Source organism: Miniopterus natalensis, chromosome 18, assembly GCF_054644295.1.
Source record: "Miniopterus natalensis isolate mMinNat1 chromosome 18, mMinNat1.hap1, whole genome shotgun sequence".
NCBI classification, from domain to species: Eukaryota; Metazoa; Chordata; class Mammalia; order Chiroptera; family Miniopteridae; genus Miniopterus; species Miniopterus natalensis.
In genome coordinates this window covers 39,551,805-39,571,364 of record NC_142098.1, presented here as the reverse complement: position 1 = coordinate 39,571,364, position 19,560 = coordinate 39,551,805, and the positions used below count along the sequence as shown (strand labels likewise).

Here is a 19,560-nt window from a genome sequence, read left to right as displayed (position 1 = left end):
CCTCCGCCCGCCCTGCCCGCTGCCCGCCTTTCGGGGACACGCGGCCCCCGCAGCTCCTCGCCTCCTCTGCAGCTCAAGGGCCCCTACCCCACACCCCCAGGTCGTGCTCAAGTTTTCTTGCATTTCCTGCTTATTTCCACTCTCCACCTGTGTGTTGAATTTCATCAAGTCCCCAGGTCCCCCTGTGTCCCACTAGCTTCCTCACGCCCCCCGCGTGTCCCTGTCTAGCTCCCCGGAACCGACGCCCCTCTGTGTAGGCTTCTGCGCTTCTAGTGCAGGGGGCCGTGGGGGGAGAGAAGCAGAGAGAGGCTTATAGACTCAGAAAATCAAGGGGAGAGACACACAGGGAAAGATGGAGAAAGAAGCAGAGAGATAAAGAGACATAAGTAGAGACTGGGATGAACACAGAGAAACACAGAAAAAGAGAGAGAGATGGAGACACCTGCCAGGGCCAGGGAGGGAAACAGCAGAGACCTCCGGGGTGGGCAGGCCTGGGGGGGATGGGAGTCCTGATACGGGGCAGAGGTGGGTGGACAGTCAAAAGACAGCAAGAGGACTGTCAGACAGGGACAAAAGGGAGCCATTGACGCAGCCGCCTGCCACCAGCCTTCTTGGAAGAGAGGTTGAGAAACGGAGCTGCCAGGAGCATGGCACTGGGCGCTGGGGGCGGACAAAGCCGGATTGTTCCAGGGCCTTTCCTCACAGTGCCCGGGCCTGCGCCCCAGCCTGAGGCAGGGCAGAGTACCAGCCTGGTGACACACGCTTTCTCACTAGCTGGCTCACTCTCTCGTGGGGACCAGGAGGTCGTCAGCACCCACGGAGGGACTCAAAGGCAGGTGCGTGAATCACCCCAACTCCACTGACCCCGTGTGGCCTTGTTCCCAGGGACTTGTGGGTCTTGAGCAGGGACAGACAGACCTGGTGGGGTCCCTGGAGGCCAGGGCTACTAGGAGGCCCACATGTGGGTCCCCAGATCCTTCCTTGCTCAAGGACCTAGAGGTCCAGAGAATGAGGAGAGCAAGCTCCCACCCATCCCTCTCCCACACCCAGGAGTCAGCACCCAGCCCCTCCTCCCTCAGACCCAGGAGTCCATGTCCCCAGTGAACTTAGGGACCAGTGCTCCCCTTCCTGGAAGCTGGGGTCAGGGGTCATGAGGAGCAGAGCTGTCAGAGGTGGAAGAATGTGCGTGGGAGGCCCAGTGAGGAGGAAAGGGGAGGGACAGCTTCCTGCCTCAGGGATCTTGGGTAACATGGGTTAAAAGGAAGCACCTGGAGCATATGGGGACAAGACCAGCCAGGAGCCCCTGGGGTATCTGCCAGACAGTCCTCGATGCCCTGGGCCCCGCAGCCCCTCTATCTGCTCTCTGTCTGTTTCTCGATCTTTGTCTTTCTCTGTCTCATTCCAAGGGGCCCTCACTGCTTTGTGAATCCCTGCTCTGCTCTCCCCTCGCCTCCCTGCGTTTCTGACTCTGCCTCCCTGTCTGCCTGCCTGTGACATGCACTGTCCCTGGGCCAGTCAGCAGTGGCCCCCAGCAGGTAAGACCACAGTGCACGCCAGGACCTACAAGTGTAGGGGTGAGGGACAGGTGAGCCCAGAGCTAAGGTGCAGAGAAAAATGCATCGGTGCTGGAGAGGAGAACCTCAGGGGCCTCCCGGGCCAACCCTCCCTGTTACTAAGCAGGCAAACCCCAGCCGGGAGGCGGGGAAAGGCTGACTGAGCGGCACCTGGGGCCAGCAGGTGCAGTGATGGGCTCTCACGGTATCTGCCTTCCGAGGGCCCTCGGGTGGGAGATGAGAGATTAGGAGGCTGGTGAGGGTCAGAAGTCAAGGGTCAGGAGAGCGGGGCAGGCCAGGAAGGAGGGGACAGAGGAGGGAGAGGGGAGGGGCCTGCATGGGGTCTGAGATGGGGGCTGAAGGAGCACTTGGCTTCCCCTCCCAGGAACAGCCATGAAGACGCTGGTTGCTGCACTGGTTCTGATCGCTGCAGGTGGGAAAAAGGGAAAGAGGGTGGGGAGGTTTGGGGACAGGGTGGGGGTTGCCGAAGGGCAGAGATTCAGCTGGAGGTGGGAGCCACTCAGGCGTGGAGGGGGGTTGGAAGGAGGAAGGCCGCGGAGGCTAGGTGAGGACTGGGGGCTGCAGGCAGGGAAGGGGGTGGGAGGTGGCTGTGAAGATGGGGAGAGGTCGAGGATGGGGCAGGCTTTGGGGGCGGTACTGGGTACGGGTTTGGGTGTGGAGGTGCAGGTCATCTCCGTGATTAAGGCAGGACTGGTTCACACTGGCGGGTGCCCGGCCCATCCCCAGACCTCCTCTCTGACTCGGACCCTCCCTCCCGCAGTCCAGGCAGAGAGGAAGGAAAAGGTGCTGTCTGGTGGACCCTGCGAGCGGATGTCTCACCCCTACCAAGCTGCCCTCTACAACTCAGGCCACTTGCTCTGCGGTGGGGTCCTCATTCACCCCTCATGGGTCCTCACAGCTGCCCACTGCAAAAAACCGTGAGTTTCCACACCGAGGATGGGGAGTGGTTGCAATTAGAGTCCGCCAATGCCTTGCAGACTTCAGGCACGGAATGACACACACGTCCCCCTGACCCAGTGTGAGGCCATCTGATAACCAGTCTCATTTGGCCAACATTTAATTGAGCATTAAATATATGCCAGGCACTGTTTGGGGCCCTGGGGATCCAGCGGGTGGGGGGGTGGGGAACAAGCAGAACTGCTTTGGTGAACTGACCTTCTCACCGGGGCATCAGCCATGCGGGGCCCTGTAGGGGGAGCCAGGTTTAACTCTAAGTGCAGTGGAGGCCACGGGAGAGTTTTAATCTGGGGGGCAGCAAGGTCTGATTGCTTTGTTCCAAGCACTCTGGCTACCCGTGGAGCATGGGCCGGGCAAGAGGGGCCTGTGGAGGCTGCTGCCTCCATCCAGCACCATAAGGTGATGGCTGGGACCGGCACACTGGCCGTGGAGATTCATGGAAGTTGGAAACCTTGGGGGTTATTTTGAGACTGAGCCAGCAGTGCTTGGTGTTGGGGGATAGGTAGGGAAAGAGCAAGAAGGGCTGACCTCCAAGTATTTGACTTTGGTGAGTTGGGGGAGAGGGAAAAAGAAGCAGCTTGTATGCGTCAGACATTTTGCTTTAGCCAGGATGAGTGTGAGTGAGATACCTGGGAGCCGTCCAATAAGGGTGCCAGGTTGGCCGCTGGCACTCAGGGGAGAGGTCAGAGCTAGAGGTAAAGATTAAGGAGTCATCTGTGAGCAGGTATTTAAAGCCACGGGACAGGATGAGATCACCCAAAAAGCGTGCCTGGGTAGAGGAGCGGAGAGGGCCTGGAACAAATCCTCAGGGCACTAAAATCCACAGGTTAGATCAGCAGCAGCTGTTCAGTGCTAACTATGGGCCAGGTGCCCTGTGAAGCAGTGAAATTCCATTTCCTGGAACCCCCACAATAAGGGCCTATTGGCCCCATTTTGCAGATGAGGAAACTGAGGCTCATAGGAATAGCGAAGGGCAACTCAAGTGTCTGGAAAGCAACAGATGCCTCCCCTCGCTATGGGGGCAGGGGTCTCGTCCTGCAGGGTGGTCTCTCTCATGCTCAGAAAGAACTGGCCCCACTCCTACCACCCTCATTCATTCATTCATTCATTCATTCAGTGCCCATCGACTGAAAGCACACACTAAGGGCCAGATTTGAGTTGGGCAGTGGGGATTCAGGACTGGATGGCACTCCCTGCTCTTGGGGACATAGGGGCAGAAAGACAATTAACAAACAAACCCTCAGGAAAAAATTGTACAATTATAAATAATCCTCAGTCCAGTGGAGGAGAAGAGTGGGAATGGCTTCTCAAGAGAAAAGAGCAGAGGTGCCTACTGTAGATGGATGAGATGAAATTCAAGCTGAGGCTTGGAAAATGAGGAAGAGTGGCGAAGGGAAGCTGGGGGAAGAGCAGCTAGGCCAGAGGAAACACAAGGACAGAGGCCCAATCTGGAGTGTTACCAGTTCACAGGGGGCAGAGAATGGTGGGATGAGACACTTGGACTGTATTCTGAGGGCAATGGGGAGCTATGGGAGGCTTTTGAGCAAGGGAGTGGCTCTTTGGTCCATTTCACAAATATTTATTGAATATGACGCTTCATGTTCCAGATCCTGGTCTAGGCACTGAGGATGCTATATCTGAACAAAACAAAAATCCCATCTTGATATCCTAGAGCTGTGCCATCAGCCACATATGGCTAATTAAATTTACATTAATAAAAATGAAATGAAATTCTAGATCCACGAGCCACATTTCAAGTGCTCAGTAGCTGCCTGTGGCTAGTGGCCATTGTACCAAACAGCACAGATAGAGAAACTTTCATCACTGCAGACAGTTCTACTGGACACTGATGCTGTGGTAGGAGGAGACACAATAAAACAAGTAAATATTTAATAGCACATATATCATACATAAAGGAATAATGATAGGTTTTCTGGTGGAAAATAAAACAGGAGAGGAAGATAAGAATTACCTGTTGGGGTGGATATTTACATCTTAATTGGGTTGCAGGGAAGGCCTCACTGAGGAGGTGACATTTGAAAGAGGTGAGGGAGTGAACCATGCAGATATCTGGGAAAAAATAGTTGCTGGCAGAGGAAACAGCCAGTGGAAAAGCCCTGGGGTGGGAAGATGACTATTATGTTCAAGGAAAGGCACGGAAACCAGTGTGGCTGGAGAAGAAAGAGAGAGGGGAAGAGTGGGAGGAGATACCTGTGAGGTGATGAGCAGGACCTTGTAGGCCATAGTGAATACTTTGGTCTTTACTTTGAGTGAGTTGGGAGTCATGGGAGAATTCTGAGCAGACAAAGGACAGGACCAACTTACATTGTTAAAATGTAAGCTATGGCTGTTCTGTGGAAAAGAGACTATAGAGGGCCAAAGGCAGAAGCAAGGAGTCCAGTGAGGTAGCTACTGCTGTAGTCCAAGTAAGGGATGATGGTTGCTCAGACCAGTGGGGGAGGTGAGAAGTGGTCAGATTCTAGACATACTTTGGAGAGACAAAGGATTTCTGGACAGCTTAGAAGTGAGGCATGAAATAGTCAAGAACAGTCTCCGAGTTTATTCTGGAAGAATAGAATTGCCATTTACTGAGCTGGGAAGATGGAAGGAAACAGGCCAGATAGTTCATGGTGTACCAGGCTTCCCCAGCTCCCACCACGGCCCCATCTGGGGTCTCAGCTGCAGCCCAAGGGAAAACGGTGATACCCAGCCCTCGTCTCTCCCAGGAATCTTCAGGTCTACCTGGGGAAGCACAACATTTATGAAAGAGAGAGTTTCCAGGAGGAGAGCTCTGTTATCCAGACTGTGACCCACCCTGGCTACAATGCTGCCACTCATGACCAGGACATCATGCTGTTACGCCTGAAACGCCCAGCCAGTCTCTCTGAACGCATCCGGCCCCTGACCCTGGAGAGAGACTGCTCGGCCAACCGCACCAACTGCCACATCCTAGGCTGGGGCAAGACAGCAAATGGTCAGTAATACAAGGACCATGGGGAAGCCATCCAATGGGTCATGGGTAAGGGGGACCCAAAGGTGAAAGGTCAAAGATGAAGGTGATCCAGTGGTGAGGACCAATGGGGTAGTGTATCACTGGGTGAAAGGTGAAAGGTCAATGGGGATGGAAGGCAAATATGGGAGTTGGGCCAATGAATAAATAGCCAATGGAGAAAGTAGACCAATGGGTGAGTGGTATGAGTGGATGGGCCTGAGATGAAGGCTCAGTGAGGAGGGGTCAGGGCCAATGGGGAAATACCAATCAGGAAGGGGGCCAGTTGTCGAAAGTAACCAACCAGGGTGCACAGATGATCAGAAAGGGGTTAAGTGGAGGGAGGACTCATGAAAGAAGAGAGATTAACAAAGCAGGGGAGCCAGAGGAAGGGTGTTCATTGCGAGCGTGAACGGGTAGAGAAAGCTGATAGGTGAGGGACCACTGGGGGAGAGTGAACAGTCAGGAGGAGTCAGTAGAAGACATAAGTCCAATAAATCAGCAGGAACCATTGAAGATGGGCCTGTAAGTAAAGGGCCAGAAAAGAAGGTGCATGATTGGATGAAGGGCCAATGGAAGGGTAGAGCCATTGAGGAAAGGGCCAATGAGGGAGGTGGACCACTGGGTTTAAGGCCAATAGGAAGGGAGAGCCAATGGGCAAAGAAGGGACCAGTTAGGAAAGATCTCACTGCCCAGTGGTGACCAATCAGGATGATCCAATGAGCAAGAACGGGCCAATGAAAGAGAGAGGGCTGTAATAGAGGAGGTGAGTCTAGAGGTCAGCTGGGACCCCTGCAGAAGGTGGGCCCATGAAGGAGAGAAAAGTGGGGGCAAGACCTAGGAGAAAGAAAGACAAAGAGGGAGCCAGGACCTATGGAGAAGCGGCCACTAATGAGGAAGACCAGCCAATGTGAGGGAAGAACGACATAAAGAGACACCGATCACAAGTGAGGGTTGTAAGAATGGAAATGGACCTTGAGAAGGAGAGACAAGCAGGGAGAAGGGAGCTGGCCGGCAGGAGGACCAACAGAGGAGGGAGGCAGGGCGGGGAGCTGGGTGTCGCAGGGTGGGCTGTGCAGTGAGCCTGTCCCCTCTCTCTCAGGTGTTTTCCCGAACACTATCCAGTGTGCAGATGTCCACCTGGTACCTCGTGAGGTGTGTGAGCGCGCCTACCCTGGCCAGATCACCCCGAACATGGTGTGTGCCGGCGACGAGAAGTATGGGGAGGATTCCTGCCAGGTGAGCCCGACTGGGGCGCCCACCAGCTCTGGGATGAAGGACAGAGGCAGGAAAACAGACGGAGGCAGGAAGAGGGAGACGCACAGACCTAACAGAGCTATACAGGGAGACGCACACAGACCCAAACAGGGATACACTGGGGGGACGCTGACACGTGGAAAGGGTGAGAGACTCAGTTCGACACTCGGAGACACAGTCAAGGACAGGCAGACCTACACGGGACGCCCAGCAGAGACAGGAAATGCCGCCACGGATGGAGATGGAGAGAGTAAGAACCAGAGAGCCACAGGGAAGAGGCAGATGGCAGGAGGGGGCTGCTGTTCTTAAAACGGAGCCCCCACAGGCCCTGCTCAAACACGGGCCTGTGGGGGGGGCCTAGCTAGGGAGAGCAGGGGCTCCATCCCCACGCCCAAATGCCTTTAACTTGGGTTTCCTCCACTGTGGCCCACTGGGTCTCTCCACCTTATGCCAAAACTTAATTTGAAGGACTTGGACCAGCCAAGAAGGGGAAAGAGACCAAGATGAGGTGATGTGCAGTGAACTGGGCGGAAAGAAAGGGCCCGCACGCCTCTTCCCCCCCCCTCAGGCGTGGTTCTGTTCTTAACCTCTCTTCTTTTTCTCTCTATGCCTCTCTGCTTCTCCATGCTCCTGAGTATCCCATGGTCTCTCTGTTTCCCTGTCTGTGACTGTGTGTGTGTCTGTCTGCTCCCGAGGATTTCTCTCCACCTCTGAGTCTCTCTTTCCCTCTCTACATGCCTCTGTGTCTCCTGCTGTCTCTCTGCCTTTCTCTCCCTGCATTTCTGACTCTCCCTCTTCCCTGCAGGGTGATTCCGGGGGCCCACTGGTGTGTGGAGGCCGCCTCCGAGGACTTATATCATGGGGCAACGTCCCCTGTGGATCTAAGGAGAAGCCAGGGGTCTACACCAACGTCTGTAGATACTACCAGTGGATCCGAAAAACCATTCAGGCCAACTAACTCTGACGTGTGACATCCAACTCTTGACCTCGACCCCCCACTTACTGGCTCTAAAATATCTCTGACCAAGACCTTTCCTTCCCCTCACCCATCTAGATTGACACTTAATGCTTAATTCTGCCTGATTTTACCCCAGCCCCAGCCTTGCATCACTGGGGATGAGTGCGGATACAAGCTGAGATCTTGTCCATCCCCCCCCCCCCCACTAAGAGAATAGAGGAAGATCCCTTCTAAGCAGCCTTCCCTCCTGATTATCCCATGGGCCTGGTGACTTCCCACATAGGAGTGGTCACACGTCTGGAAAACACGGGTTGGAATCCCAGCTCTGCTGCTTGCGACGCATGTGCCCTTGGGAAGTGCCTTCCGTCACGGTGCAGACTCTCCTCTGTAAAACAGGGATAGTAACAGGACATTCCTCATAAGTCAGGGGCACGGTTTGGAGGAGTCAAGGTCTCAGGCACGTGAAACACAGGCACTGGTGCCCGGCCCCCCGCCTGCTCAATAAAAAGTGAACTCATCATTGGTGATGCTTTTTGCTTTTCTCCCACCTCTGCTCTGAAACCCAGATATTACTTGCCCTGGCCTGTGTGACTCAGTGGGTAGGGCTCGGTGTGTGCACGGAAGGGTCTTGGGTTTGATTCCTAGTCAAGGGCATGTACATGGGTTGCAATTTCCATCCTGGCCCCCAGTCGGGGCACATGCAAGAGGCAGCCAATCAATGTGTCTCTCTCACATGGACGTCTGTCTCCCCTCCTGCTCTTTCCCCCATCCCTCCCACTCTCTCTAAAAATCAATGCGGGGGTGGGAAAGAGGCTGGGACCTTCTCCTAAGGGTAATGGGGAGCCATGGAAGGGTTGTGAGCAGGAGACATGTCGGATGCACCAGGTGAGAGAGGCTGGAGGTCAAAAGGAGTTTGAGGTGATGGTGCATGTAGAGAAATGAGGGCTGAGCTGGGGAGGGAGCCAGGAGGGCTGGAGAAGGGAGGCTGAGTGTGAATTCACATACAGAGAAGCGTGGATGGGTGGCCTTCTCTTGGAGGGAAAGACCTGCAGAAAAGCCTGCGGGTGTGAGAATGCCTGCTGGGCCCCAGAGGCGGCAAATCACTCAGGATGGTGCGGGCTGGGGTTTGAGGCAGGAGAAGTGGGTGACAGGGCTGAAAACTTGGGTCAGTGGAAGATGGGGCTGGGCTGGGCCTTAAGTGCCAGGTAGAAGGTGGCCTTGATCCTGGGGGCCCTGAGAAAAGGAAGGACAGGGTCAGATCCGGGTATTAGAAAGATCTCACGGGGGGGTGTCTGAGGTGGGGGGAATGGGCGGGGAGGGGGAGAGACTGGAGGCCCCAAAAGAAGTGAGGGGAGCAGACAGGCAGAGCTGGCTGAGGACCCAGGCTTCCGATGCTTCCAGGGGTTCCCCCACCAGCATGCACCCCTCTGCCCCCAAACCCCAGGCCTGGGCCTGTCCTCAGAGAGGCATTCTTCTCTCACAGCCCCCCCTGCACCATCTCTGAGGAAGACAAAGTAGCTTCTCAGTCAGTCTCCTCCCATGGAGGCCAGTGGGATGGGTAGCAGGTCCCCAGAGAGAGGGACTGGAGGACCCTACGTGGGGCTGGGGTTGGGAGCAGAGAAATATTTAGAAAGAGAGGGAGGATCGGAGACAGTAACCCATTCATTTCACAGATATTTAATGCAACCTTATTTTTGCCCAGGGCAGAGCTATTAAACAGAATGATTGCACCATAGGGGACAGTCCAAGTCAATCCTGTCTTTTTTTTTTTTTTTAATCCTCAACAGATGATACAGTTTTATCAATTTCAGAGAGAGTAGAAGGAAGAGAGAGAGAGAGAAACATTGATGTGAAAGAGACACATCAATTGGTTGCCTCCTGCATGTGCCCCAACCAGGGATCGAACCCCCAACCTGGGTATGTGCCCTTGACTGGGAATCGAACCCACAACCCTTGGGTGCATGGGCCGGAGCTCTAACCACTGGCCACACCAGCCAGGGCTAACATGAATACTTTTTGAAGCAGGATCTTTGCACATTTGGTACTTAAGGTGCTCGTGTGTTCAGGAGATTTCTACTTGTCCTGGGGACAGCTTTGTGACTTCAGCTTCAAGTGTGTCACTGATCTGTGATGTTTAAGCTGGAGTCACACTAACTTCCTTCCCATCAGGTGTTGGGAGACTTGAAAAAGTGCAACACTGATCCCATTTACACCTGTAATATGCAGAGGCGTAGGAATGTATCTTAGCCCTGGGAGGTTTGTCTAACAATTGAAGGACTTGCTGGAAGAGATTGAATGTGTTGGTTTTAGAAACATAGTTTAAGATGTTTGAAGATACTTAATTTGTAAATTAGGCCAAACATTAGTATAAAAACTCATAAAAGCGTGGTAAGCCCTGGCCAGGTGGCTCCGTTGGAGTGTCGTCCATGCACCAAAAGGTTTTCGGGTTGGAGATTCCTGATCAGGGCGCATACCTAGGTTGTGGGTTCAATCCCTCATCGGGGCACATATGAGAGGCAACCAATTGATGTTTCTCTCTCTCTCTCTGTCTCAAAATCGATGTAAAACATATCCTCAGATGAGGGTTTTTGGTTTTTTTTTAAAGAAAGTGTGTTAAGGCATATCTAGAATGAAAGGTTTGCAAGCTAAACTTAAAAAACTAAAAGTACCAAGTTCCTGGATTTGTCACTTTCACACATGTAATAGTCAAAATAAACCTCAGAATTTTATTTTTTACATTTTCCCCCCTGTGCCCTAAGCCAGCTTCAAGGACTCTAAAACCTCAGTTCAACAGGTGCTGGGTGACAAAGTGAGCAAGACAGCTGGGGTTTTCCCTCAAGGAATGTGACTCCAGCAGGGCAGCATCTCCGGGCATCTGTCCATTTTGTTCTTGGATAGATCCGTGTTGAACATACGTGTTGGATAGATTTGTGTTCAACATACGTGTTGAATGAGTGTTGGGCTCTTGCATCCTAGTGGGGACAGAGACTTGGAGTCACATTTGGAGATATTTGCACAGAGTCAGGGACACACAGAAAGAGCCTGGATGGAGAAGAGGACAGGAGAGGCCACCTCAGATGGCCCAGGACCAGGGAGGGAGGAGCCACCTTTGGGGTTCCCCACCCAGTGCCCCATTTCTCAAAGGGCCAGGAGCCAGCCGCCCCCTATCCTGGCCTCTTGGCCTGTTTCCTCAGCGGGTGGCCCTGCCCAACTTTCTCACCCACGCCTGTCTGTGCGGCTGGGCCACCGCACCTGTGGGGGAGCCCGGACTGGATTCCTGCCCCTTTCTGCTCTGTAGCCCCCGCCCCGGGGTGAAAGGCAGGGGAAGAGGTGGTGGGGTCCCTTGGCCAAGTGGCCTGAGTCTTCTAGGCCTGAAATGCACAATTTGAGAGACAGAGGGACAGAAAGACACAGAAATACAGATGCTCAGAGCCAGCGACAGAGGGAGAATGATAGACAGAGGCGCAGAGAGAGAGAGAGAGGCTGGAAAGGCCTGCGTGGCAGAGGAGAGAAATGGGGGGAGAGACCCAGGAGCGCAGGGGCTGATCCAGAACCACAGACACACACACAGGGGCACAAGGGGAGTTCTGGGCTGATGGATACGCTCCCGATCTTGATCGTGGTGACGGCTGGACGTACCTATCTCAAAACTCAGGAACCTGTGCGTGTCAAATACGCCCGGTTTCTGGTACCTCGGTTCTGCCTCAATTAAAGCTGCTCTGTTTGGTTTTCAAATAAAGCGGACTTGAGAAAGGCAAGGTAGGTTTGACGTGCAAAGCGTTCAGAAGTGTTCAAAAGAGAGAGAGACGGCCTCGGAGACACAGGTAAAGAGCGAGGCGCGGAGCAGGGACAGAGAAACAGACAGGTTGAGACAGAGAGACAGGGACCCCCACACGGGCGTGGGGCGGGAAGTGGAGAGGGAGACTCTAAGGGTGAGAGATACTCCGTGGGCGCCTTACGCCGAAAGAGTCGGGAGGGAGCAAAAGGAGAGGGGAGCAAGGGCAGGGGAGCGTGAAAACGCGGCGACCGCGGTTGGAAAGGTGACAGGAGGGGAGGGACGGCGCGGCGACCCGGGAGACCCGCGCGCGCCCCGCAGCGCGCCCGCGCGGAGACCCGCGGCCTCGCGCCCAGGAGGCGGGGCGCGCTCCGGGGCCTGGGTGGGGGATGCTCCGCGGGCGGAAGAGGGGGGCGGCGAGAGGAGCGATTTCCAGGCCCGGCCGGGCACCTCACTGCCCGGGAATGCGCCCCGGGCGGCAGTGGGTGGGTATAACTCGGGCCGGGCGCGGGGCCGCCGAGGAGGTGGCGGCTGCGCGACGGCTCCGGCCTGAGAAGAGCGCGGCGGCGCCGGGAGCGGGCTTCCCACCCCCACCTGGGGGACGCGGGCAGGTGAGGCCCGGGGAGGGGCGGGAGGGAGCGGGGCCTCGGCGCGCGGCTCCGTCGGGGACGCAGCTCTCTCTCCGTCCCCCGCGCCCCGACGGGACGGTGGTCGGTTCCCCGAGCCCCCCGTTGGGCACCGTCCTCGTGGTCCCTCTGTGCCCTGGGAAACCGGGGGTGGGGGGCACGAGTTCCCATAACCATCGGGCCTCCCCACTCTTTGTCTTCCCCTGCCAGGTGCAGCGGCCATGGCTACGACAGGACCCCCCTGGACGTGGATGGTCGGTGCGCTGGTCACCGCTCTGATTCTGCGGGTGACAGGTAAGCGGCCCCGGGTGCGCGCATGGCCGCCACCGGAGCCTGAAGTTGTGGGTGACTCTGCGTGGCGCTGGCGCGCCTGTGCCAGGGGGCAGCATGCGGCTGGCGCCAGGGCTGGGGGAACGGAGCCGGGTCCCTGTCCGTTTCTGTGGCTGTGTGATTGTGCCTGGGCGCAGGACTTTGTGTGGCTCCGCGTAGGACCGTTTGACTGCTTGAGGCCCTTTGTCCAGGTGGTTGAATGTGACTGTGCTTGTGCGGGGCCTGATGTGCGGGGTGTGCGGAGTCGCCCTCCCTGCCTCCACAGGTTGAGTGTGCAGAGGTGGCTGTCCTCTGAGGCAGTGGTGTGATGGGGGGCCAGGGGGCCATGCTGGGGCCACTGAGTGTAATCTTGTCCCGGCACCAGCATGCGTGTGTGCACAGGGTAGGTGGCAATCTGCACATGTGTGCATGCAAGGCACACAGGCGTGTCACTGAGACACTGTGTGGGTGTGGGATCAGGCCAGGCCTCCCCCGAGTGTGTGTACCCGGGAAGTGTGTGTGCCACGAGACAGCTGCGTGCAGCCGCCCCTGGGGAGCCGCCGCGAGTCCCCATGTACCTGCGCGTGTGCTTGTCCGTGGCAGCTACGTGTGCGTGTTTCTTGGAGTGTGTGCACAGACTTCTCTGGGTCACCAGCAAGAGCATGAACACGTGGCCTGTGGGGAGGGGGCGCTGGTGATGGAGCCGGGTATGTGTCTGTAGGTTCGTGCGTGGGAGAAGCATTCAGGAGGCACCCTTGTGTTTGAAAACCAGCTGTGCTCTCCCCTCCACGGCCCCCCAAGCTCAGCTCACTTCCTGGGTCTGCGCCCTCACATGCACTCTGACCATCAACCACCCCTGGGTGCAGCCTACATCTCCATTAAGGCGCCCTTGGGTGGTGCCCACCCCAGTCAGACTCTGTGACTCCCCCCTTTCTGCCAGGCTTCACCTCCCTCATCCCCAATTCCTAGAACCCAGCTCCACCTCCGCTCCCCTATTCAGGGCTGTTTATAGGAAGGCTCCCAACGTGACCCTGGCGCGGCCCTACCCAAGCCCGTTCCCAGTTCCTCCCACAGCCAGGCCCTGTGGCCTCCAGCCCTGACCCCATTCACTGAGCCCAGGCCGCGCTTCTCCCAAACCTGGTCCTACCTGTAAAGCCCTGTTCTCCGGCCTATCCCCAGGCTCCACCCCCTGACCCTTGGCTCCACCCCTGAGGCTGTTCAGTTTTACCCTCTCGGACCCCACCCACTAAGCTCTAACCACTCCTAGGGATCCTGAGACCCAGTCGGAGTCCAGGCTCACCCCCTGGGCCTGGGCGCTGCCCTGAACCCTAAGTCTCGCTCCCCCCGTCGGTTCCGAGCCTCCCAGCTCCACCTCTGGAGCCGCGGCCCCGCCCCCTCCACCTAAGCGCCCCTCAGAAACGCGAGGCCGTCGGGCCGGCCTGGGGCCCAGCCCCCGAGTCCGAGCTCCGCCCCCGAGCCCCTTCCCGCCCGTTCTGTGCCCCTAGAGCCCGTTCTTGCAAATGATACTTCCTGCAACACCGCCCCTGGCTTCGGGGCCTCTGGGGGCCCCCAGGACCTCGGGAGCGGGGCCAGAGGGGACACCCGCGAGAACGACAGCAGCAGCCGCATCGTCAACGGGACCGACTGCGACCCGCACGCCCAGCCGTGGCAGGGGGCGCTCCTGCTGAAGCCCAACCAGCTCTACTGCGGGGCGGCGCTGGTGGCCCCGCAGTGGCTGCTCACCGCCGCCCACTGCAGGAAGAAGTGAGCGCGACGCGGGCCGGGCGGGTGGGGCGGGGCCGGGGCGGGGCCGGGGCGGGGCCGGGCGGGGCCGGGGCGGGGCCGGGGCGGGGCCGGGCGGGGCCGGGGCCAGGGCTGGGAGACGCGCTGCGGACGCCCAGGGAGCGAGGGGAGGTGGAGGCGGGGGTGAGCGTAGGACGGAGATGGGGGAGACAGTGGGGCCCGGTCAAGGTTAAGTTGGGGGGAGGGTGGGGGGGAGTTGGGGATGGGTTGGATTTGGGGTTAGGAATGCACACGTCGGTGGTTTGGGGGGGGTAAGGGTGAGGGATGGGGTTAGAGTTGGGTTTGAAGTTGAGAAAAGGGGGTGAGCATGTGTCTGCTGATGGTTTGGGGTGGAGCTAGAATTAGGGTTGGTTCTAGAATCAGAAGAGAGTGGAGACTGGGATGCAGTTGGGATCAAGTTGATATCAGGAATAGATGTGGGGCTGAGGGGGTTGGGATCATGGTTATGGGTGGGGTTGGAGATGGTTGGATTTGAAGCTGGGGATGGTTAGGTTTGGGGTTGGGGTGCCTGTGTTGGTGGTTTCCGTGTGGGGAAATATTCAGGTGGGGTTAGGGATGAGCGGGAGATGTGGTTGGGGTGGCGACAGGCATGGGTTTGGAGATAAAGGTGGTGCTGGGCTGGGGTTGCTGGCAGGGTGGACTGGGGTTGGGACCGGGCATCGGATATGGGGGTAGCGACCAGGGTCGGTGGTGATCTGCAACATCTTCCTCAGAATTTTCAAAATCCGCCTCGGCCACCACTCCCTGTCGCCCGTATATGAACATGGGCAGCAGATGTTCCACGGGGTCAAGTCCATCCCGCACCCTGGCTACTCCCACCCTGGCCACTCCAATGACCTGATGCTCATCAAACTGAACAGAAGAATCCTTGAGAGTCAGAATGTGAAGCCCATCAACATCTCCTCCCACTGCCCAGCTGTTGGTACCAGCTGCTTGGTGTCTGGCTGGGGAACAACCAGCAGCCCCCAAGGTGAGTGTCCAGGTCCCTCGTGTGTGTGTGTGTGTGTGTGTGTGTGTGTGTGTGTGTGCACGCGCAAGCATGTATTTTTTTAATCAAACATCGATCAGTTGCCTCCAACCTGGGCATGTGCCCTGACTGGGAATCAAACCCGAGACCCTTCAGTGCACAGGGCAATGCTCCAACCAACCAAGCCACACGGGCCAGGGCCCTGGGTCCCTCCTGATGCCCACCCATGCCTGTCTTCTCCTGGTCTCTGGCTGAGCATCTGCCCCCCCCCCGTCTCTCTCGGCCACTCCGGGGGCTTCACCCTGCGTGTCTCTTTGACAGTGACCTTCCCCAAGGTCCTCCAGTGCTTGAACATCACTGTGCTGAACCACGAAAGGTGCAAGGAGGCCTACCCGGGACAGATAGATGCCACCATGTTCTGCGCTGGCGATGAGGTGGGCAGAGACTCCTGCCAGGTAAGAACTGAGCCGTCCCCGGGCGCCCAGCAGACACGCACTAGGTACCCACTGCGGAGCCTGGAGCCGGCTCGGTGCTGAGAGCCCGGCGGGGGCCAAATCTGTTAGGAGCCTGGTTCTCACGGAGCTCATGCTGTGGACAGCGCCGTCCGATGGAAATACAATAATGTGAGGTGTGCAGGTAATTTTAAGTTTTCCAGTAGCAACATTTTTTTTAATTAAAAAAGAAACAGGTGAAATTAACTATCTTTTTTTTTTAATCTTCACCTGAGGGTATTTTTCCATTGCTTTTCAGAGAGAGTGGAAGGGAGAGAGAGAGAGAGAGAGAGAGAGAGAGAGAGAGAGAGAGAGAGAGAGAGAGAGAGAGAGAGAGAGAGAGAGAGAAACATCGATGTGAGGGAGACACACCAATTGGTTGCCTCCCGCAGGAGCCCCAACCAAGGCCGGGGATGGAGCCTGTAACAGAGGTACGTGCCCTTGGCCAGAATTGAACCCGGGACCCTTCAGTCCAGGGGCCGAGGCTCTAACCACTGAGCGAAACTGGTTAGGGCAAAATTAACTATCTTAGTAATATATTATATTTAACCCAATGGATCTCAGCACCATCATTTCAAAATGTAATTAATATAAAACAATTATGAATGAGATATTATGCACTTTTTTTTTTCAGTAGTAAGTGTTTGAAAGCCAGTGTGTAATTTTTTTTAACCCTCACTCCAGGATATGTTTTTATTGATTTTTAGAGAGACAGGACCCCAGGCTGATGCTGAGCCGCTGAGCCACGCCCGGCTGGGCTACAAGTTGCTCTTTCACACCAGGTGTGGGCTTGGTCACTAAAAGCAAGAAATAACAACAACAATAGTCAAATGAATATTATAATAATGATAGTGGCTAATTGCCGAGCTCTGTTTTAAGTAGTTCACATACAGCAGCTGATTAGCTCACTTAAGTGCTGTAATTATTAGCTCTACTTTACAGACCAGGAGCCAAGGCTCAGCGCACTTCACTAACTGCCTCTCCAAAGAAAATCTGCGGGGATATTAAACCAAAAATCCTGAGAAAATTAAGCCACGAGAGAGTTGAAATTTAGAGTTTCGTGGAACAAAGCCCTTTTTCTTTGACATAGCGTCTGCTAATGGAGAAAGAAGCAAGGCCTTGGGTTTTCTTATAATTGCCACCAGGCCTGGATAGCCATTCCGATTTTGTATGACCATGAGTAAGAAAGGCAGTAAAGAGCGCCTCGTGTTGTTACGGGAGGGTAATTACGGGGAGCAACGGAGAATCAAGGATCAGCAACCCAATCAGTCCAAGGGGGCAGCTCTGTCCACGAAAGGAGGCCCAGACCTCAAAAAAGGTTTGAAGAGTTTATTTGAGCCAGACCCAGAAGGAAAATCTCAAAAGATTGAGAACATGCTCCAGGGAAGGGCAGGCTGGTAGTTTATTTTACTATTGGAATCAATGGAGAAGATGTAGGAAAGGTTACAAGGTAGCCATTGGTGGTAGAATAAGGAGGGGGATCTCTAGGGTTGGATACAGAGTAACATGGGGAGGTACATGTTTCTTTTACGTGGCGGGTGCAGGATGCTTACCATCTCTTATACACAGTTACTGAGCTGGGCGGGGAAAAGCTAACAGTGAGGGGTGCTGGGGTCCTCTCCTCCCAGTATCAGGGCATTTATCTCTGCGGGTCTGGAGAGGAGATCATTCTGACATTTAAAGTATGTTATTACTCCACAAGCACAAAAACAAGGGCCAGGGCTCAGTCAAGGCAACGGTTAGGCCTGTCACATAGGATATGACTTCCTGCAATGACCCACTCAATTAGGAAAAATTCTTATGATCAGAACATCCCATGTGGTTACTTTCAGTTACTGAGCTTGTCAGACTTGCCAAGTAGCCCCCTTTTCATTCACAGCTTTTAACGGGGGGGGGGGGTATTCTGCACCCCCAGGGGACATATGGCCATGCCCGGAGATGTTTTTGGTTGTCACAACTGTGCAGGGGACAAGAGGAAGAGAAGGGGGGGGGCTACTTCTATCTAGTGGGCAGAGGCCGGGGATGCTGCCAAGCATCTTACAACACACAGGACAGCCTCTCACTGCAAAGAATGACCCGGCCCCACTGTCAGAGGTGCCCAGGTGGAGAAACTGTCTTCCAGGGACTGAGATCTGCCTCTGGGCAAAAGTGAGGTTTAAGTACAAGTCGAATTGGTGTCAAGGAGGGTGAAAGGTGAGGAAGGGAGAGGAAGGCCTGTTAGTAGAAGACATACGGTAGCCTAAGGCCCGAGGAGAGAGTGAGAGGGACCGAGGTGCAGTGAGTGGCAGACAGTGGGGAGCTTGGGGTTGGCTAGAGAGGGACAAACACTGGATGTCCAGTGAAATGTTAACATTCTCTCTCTCTCTCTCTCTCTCTCTCTATCTCTATCTGTGTCTCTTCCTCTATCTACGATTCCATCTCTGTGTCTCCCTCTCCCCACCTCCCCACATCTCTGCTTCTCTCTGCGCCTCCCTTTCTCCCCCACAGGGTGATTCTGGGGGGCCCGTGGTCTGCAATGGCACCCTACAGGGACTCGTGTCCTGGGGAGACTTTCCCTGTGCTCAGCCCAACAAACCCGGGGTCTACACCAACCTCTGCAAGTTCACCAAGTGGATCCGGGACACCATCCAGGCCAACTCATGAGTCATCCCAGGGCCGGGCGTTCTGGTGTCCCCCACCCCCTGCAAGTCCTCACCCTGCAGGGGCCTGACACTCCTTCCAGACCCCCCATTCCTTCCCAAGGATGTTGAGGGTGCTAACCTCCAGCCCCCTGAGTTTCCAGGGTCTCCCTTCCCCGACCATGGACTGATCCCATGTCTCCAGTTGGATCCTGGGGACATGTCCTGGAATAGCCAGAAATAAAGTGTCCAAGGAGAAGTGGACTCTGTGTGTGGTCTCCTCCCTGCCGCACCCCCCTGGGCGGCCTGGCAACCCCTCCCTACTTTCGTGCTTGCTCCGGGCACTTATTTCAATGTCAATAAACAGACCCACTCCAGCTGCTTTCCACTTTCTTCACCAGTATTGATCCAGTGTCTGGCTGTCGTGTGCCGGGAACTGTCCCAGAGGCTGGGGACGCCTCAGCAGGCAAAACACAGGGGGGGAAATCCTGCCTCTTAGAGCTCATGTTCCAGGCAGAGAAGCCAGACCGTAAGGGGATAGACAAATACATTAGAGACTGTTGTAAATGTGTCCATTATATGAGTAGAATGAGAGCGGGACACAAGGAAAGAGAAGGAAGCCGGGGGAAGGGGTCTGTTTATATTGGACGGTCCATCGGGGCGGAATGACAGCATCTTCCCCAAAGATGTCCACACCCTAAACCCTCGAACTTGTGCATATGTGACCTTGGGCAAAGGGACTTGCAGGTGTGATTACATTAAGGATCCTGAGAGAGGGGGATTATCCTGGGTGACCGGGGTGGGACCATTGTAATCCCCAGGGTCCTCAAGAGGGGGAGTTGGGGGGTCAGAACTAGAGATGCGATGATGCTAAGTTCTTAGTTTCAACGATGAAGGAAGAGCCAGGAGCCTGGAAGCGTAGGCAGCCTGTAGGAGCTGGACTAGCACAGGGACGGACTGTCCCCTGGGGCCTCCCGACCTGCCAGTCTTGATTGTGGCCCATCCAGACCATCTGGGACTTCTGACCCCGAGAACTGTAAGAGAATAAATGCATGTTTCTTGAAGCCTCTAACTGTGGTCACTCATGATGGCAGCCCTGGGACACTAGGGGGTGGCACTGGAACTGAGACCTCCAGGGTGGCAGGAGCCGACTCCCATGAATATCTGGGGGCCTGGTGTTCCAGGCGGAGACATGGGCAAAGGGTCCGAGGTGGGGACTGGCTGGCCATGTCCCAG

The 19,560-nt window shown here is 55.8% G+C and overlaps 2 protein-coding genes across 2 annotated transcripts; both read left to right on the top strand.

Annotated features, from left to right (window-relative positions):
* Positions 1-1,461: 1,461 nt before the first annotated feature.
* On the top strand, positions 1,462-7,735 carry LOC107531826 (kallikrein-6-like). Its single transcript, XM_016205974.2, has 6 exons — positions 1,462-1,535; positions 1,939-1,986; positions 2,335-2,491; positions 5,258-5,505; positions 6,623-6,759; positions 7,583-7,735. Exons 1-6 carry the CDS (start codon positions 1,496-1,498, stop codon positions 7,733-7,735), a joined length of 783 nt encoding a protein of 260 aa, XP_016061460.1. The 5' UTR covers positions 1,462-1,495.
* Positions 7,736-12,333: 4,598 nt separating this feature from the next.
* LOC107531828 (kallikrein-5-like) lies at positions 12,334-18,398 on the top strand. The gene is made up of 5 exons (XM_016205976.2): positions 12,334-12,430; positions 13,951-14,209; positions 14,962-15,218; positions 15,537-15,670; positions 18,194-18,398. Exons 1-5 carry the CDS (start codon positions 12,358-12,360, stop codon positions 18,347-18,349), a joined length of 879 nt encoding a protein of 292 aa, XP_016061462.2. The 5' UTR covers positions 12,334-12,357; the 3' UTR covers positions 18,350-18,398.
* Positions 18,399-19,560: the final 1,162 nt, after the last annotated feature.

Excerpts from the sequence above, each read along its gene's own strand:
- LOC107531826 (XM_016205974.2), top strand. The coding sequence starts at position 1,496 with ATGCACTGTCCCTGGGCCAGTCAGCAGTGGCCCCCAGCAG. Across the intron at positions 2,492-5,257 it reads GCTGCCCACTGCAAAAAACC|GAATCTTCAGGTCTACCTGG; the intron begins GTGAGTTTCCAC and ends CGTCTCTCCCAG. Across the intron at positions 5,506-6,622 it reads CTGGGGCAAGACAGCAAATG|GTGTTTTCCCGAACACTATC; the intron begins GTCAGTAATACA and ends CCTCTCTCTCAG.
- LOC107531828 (XM_016205976.2), top strand. The coding sequence starts at position 12,358 with ATGGCTACGACAGGACCCCCCTGGACGTGGATGGTCGGTGCGCTGGTC. Across the intron at positions 14,210-14,961 it reads GCCGCCCACTGCAGGAAGAA|AATTTTCAAAATCCGCCTCG; the intron begins GTGAGCGCGACG and ends CATCTTCCTCAG. Across the intron at positions 15,219-15,536 it reads AACAACCAGCAGCCCCCAAG|TGACCTTCCCCAAGGTCCTC; the intron begins GTGAGTGTCCAG and ends TCTCTTTGACAG.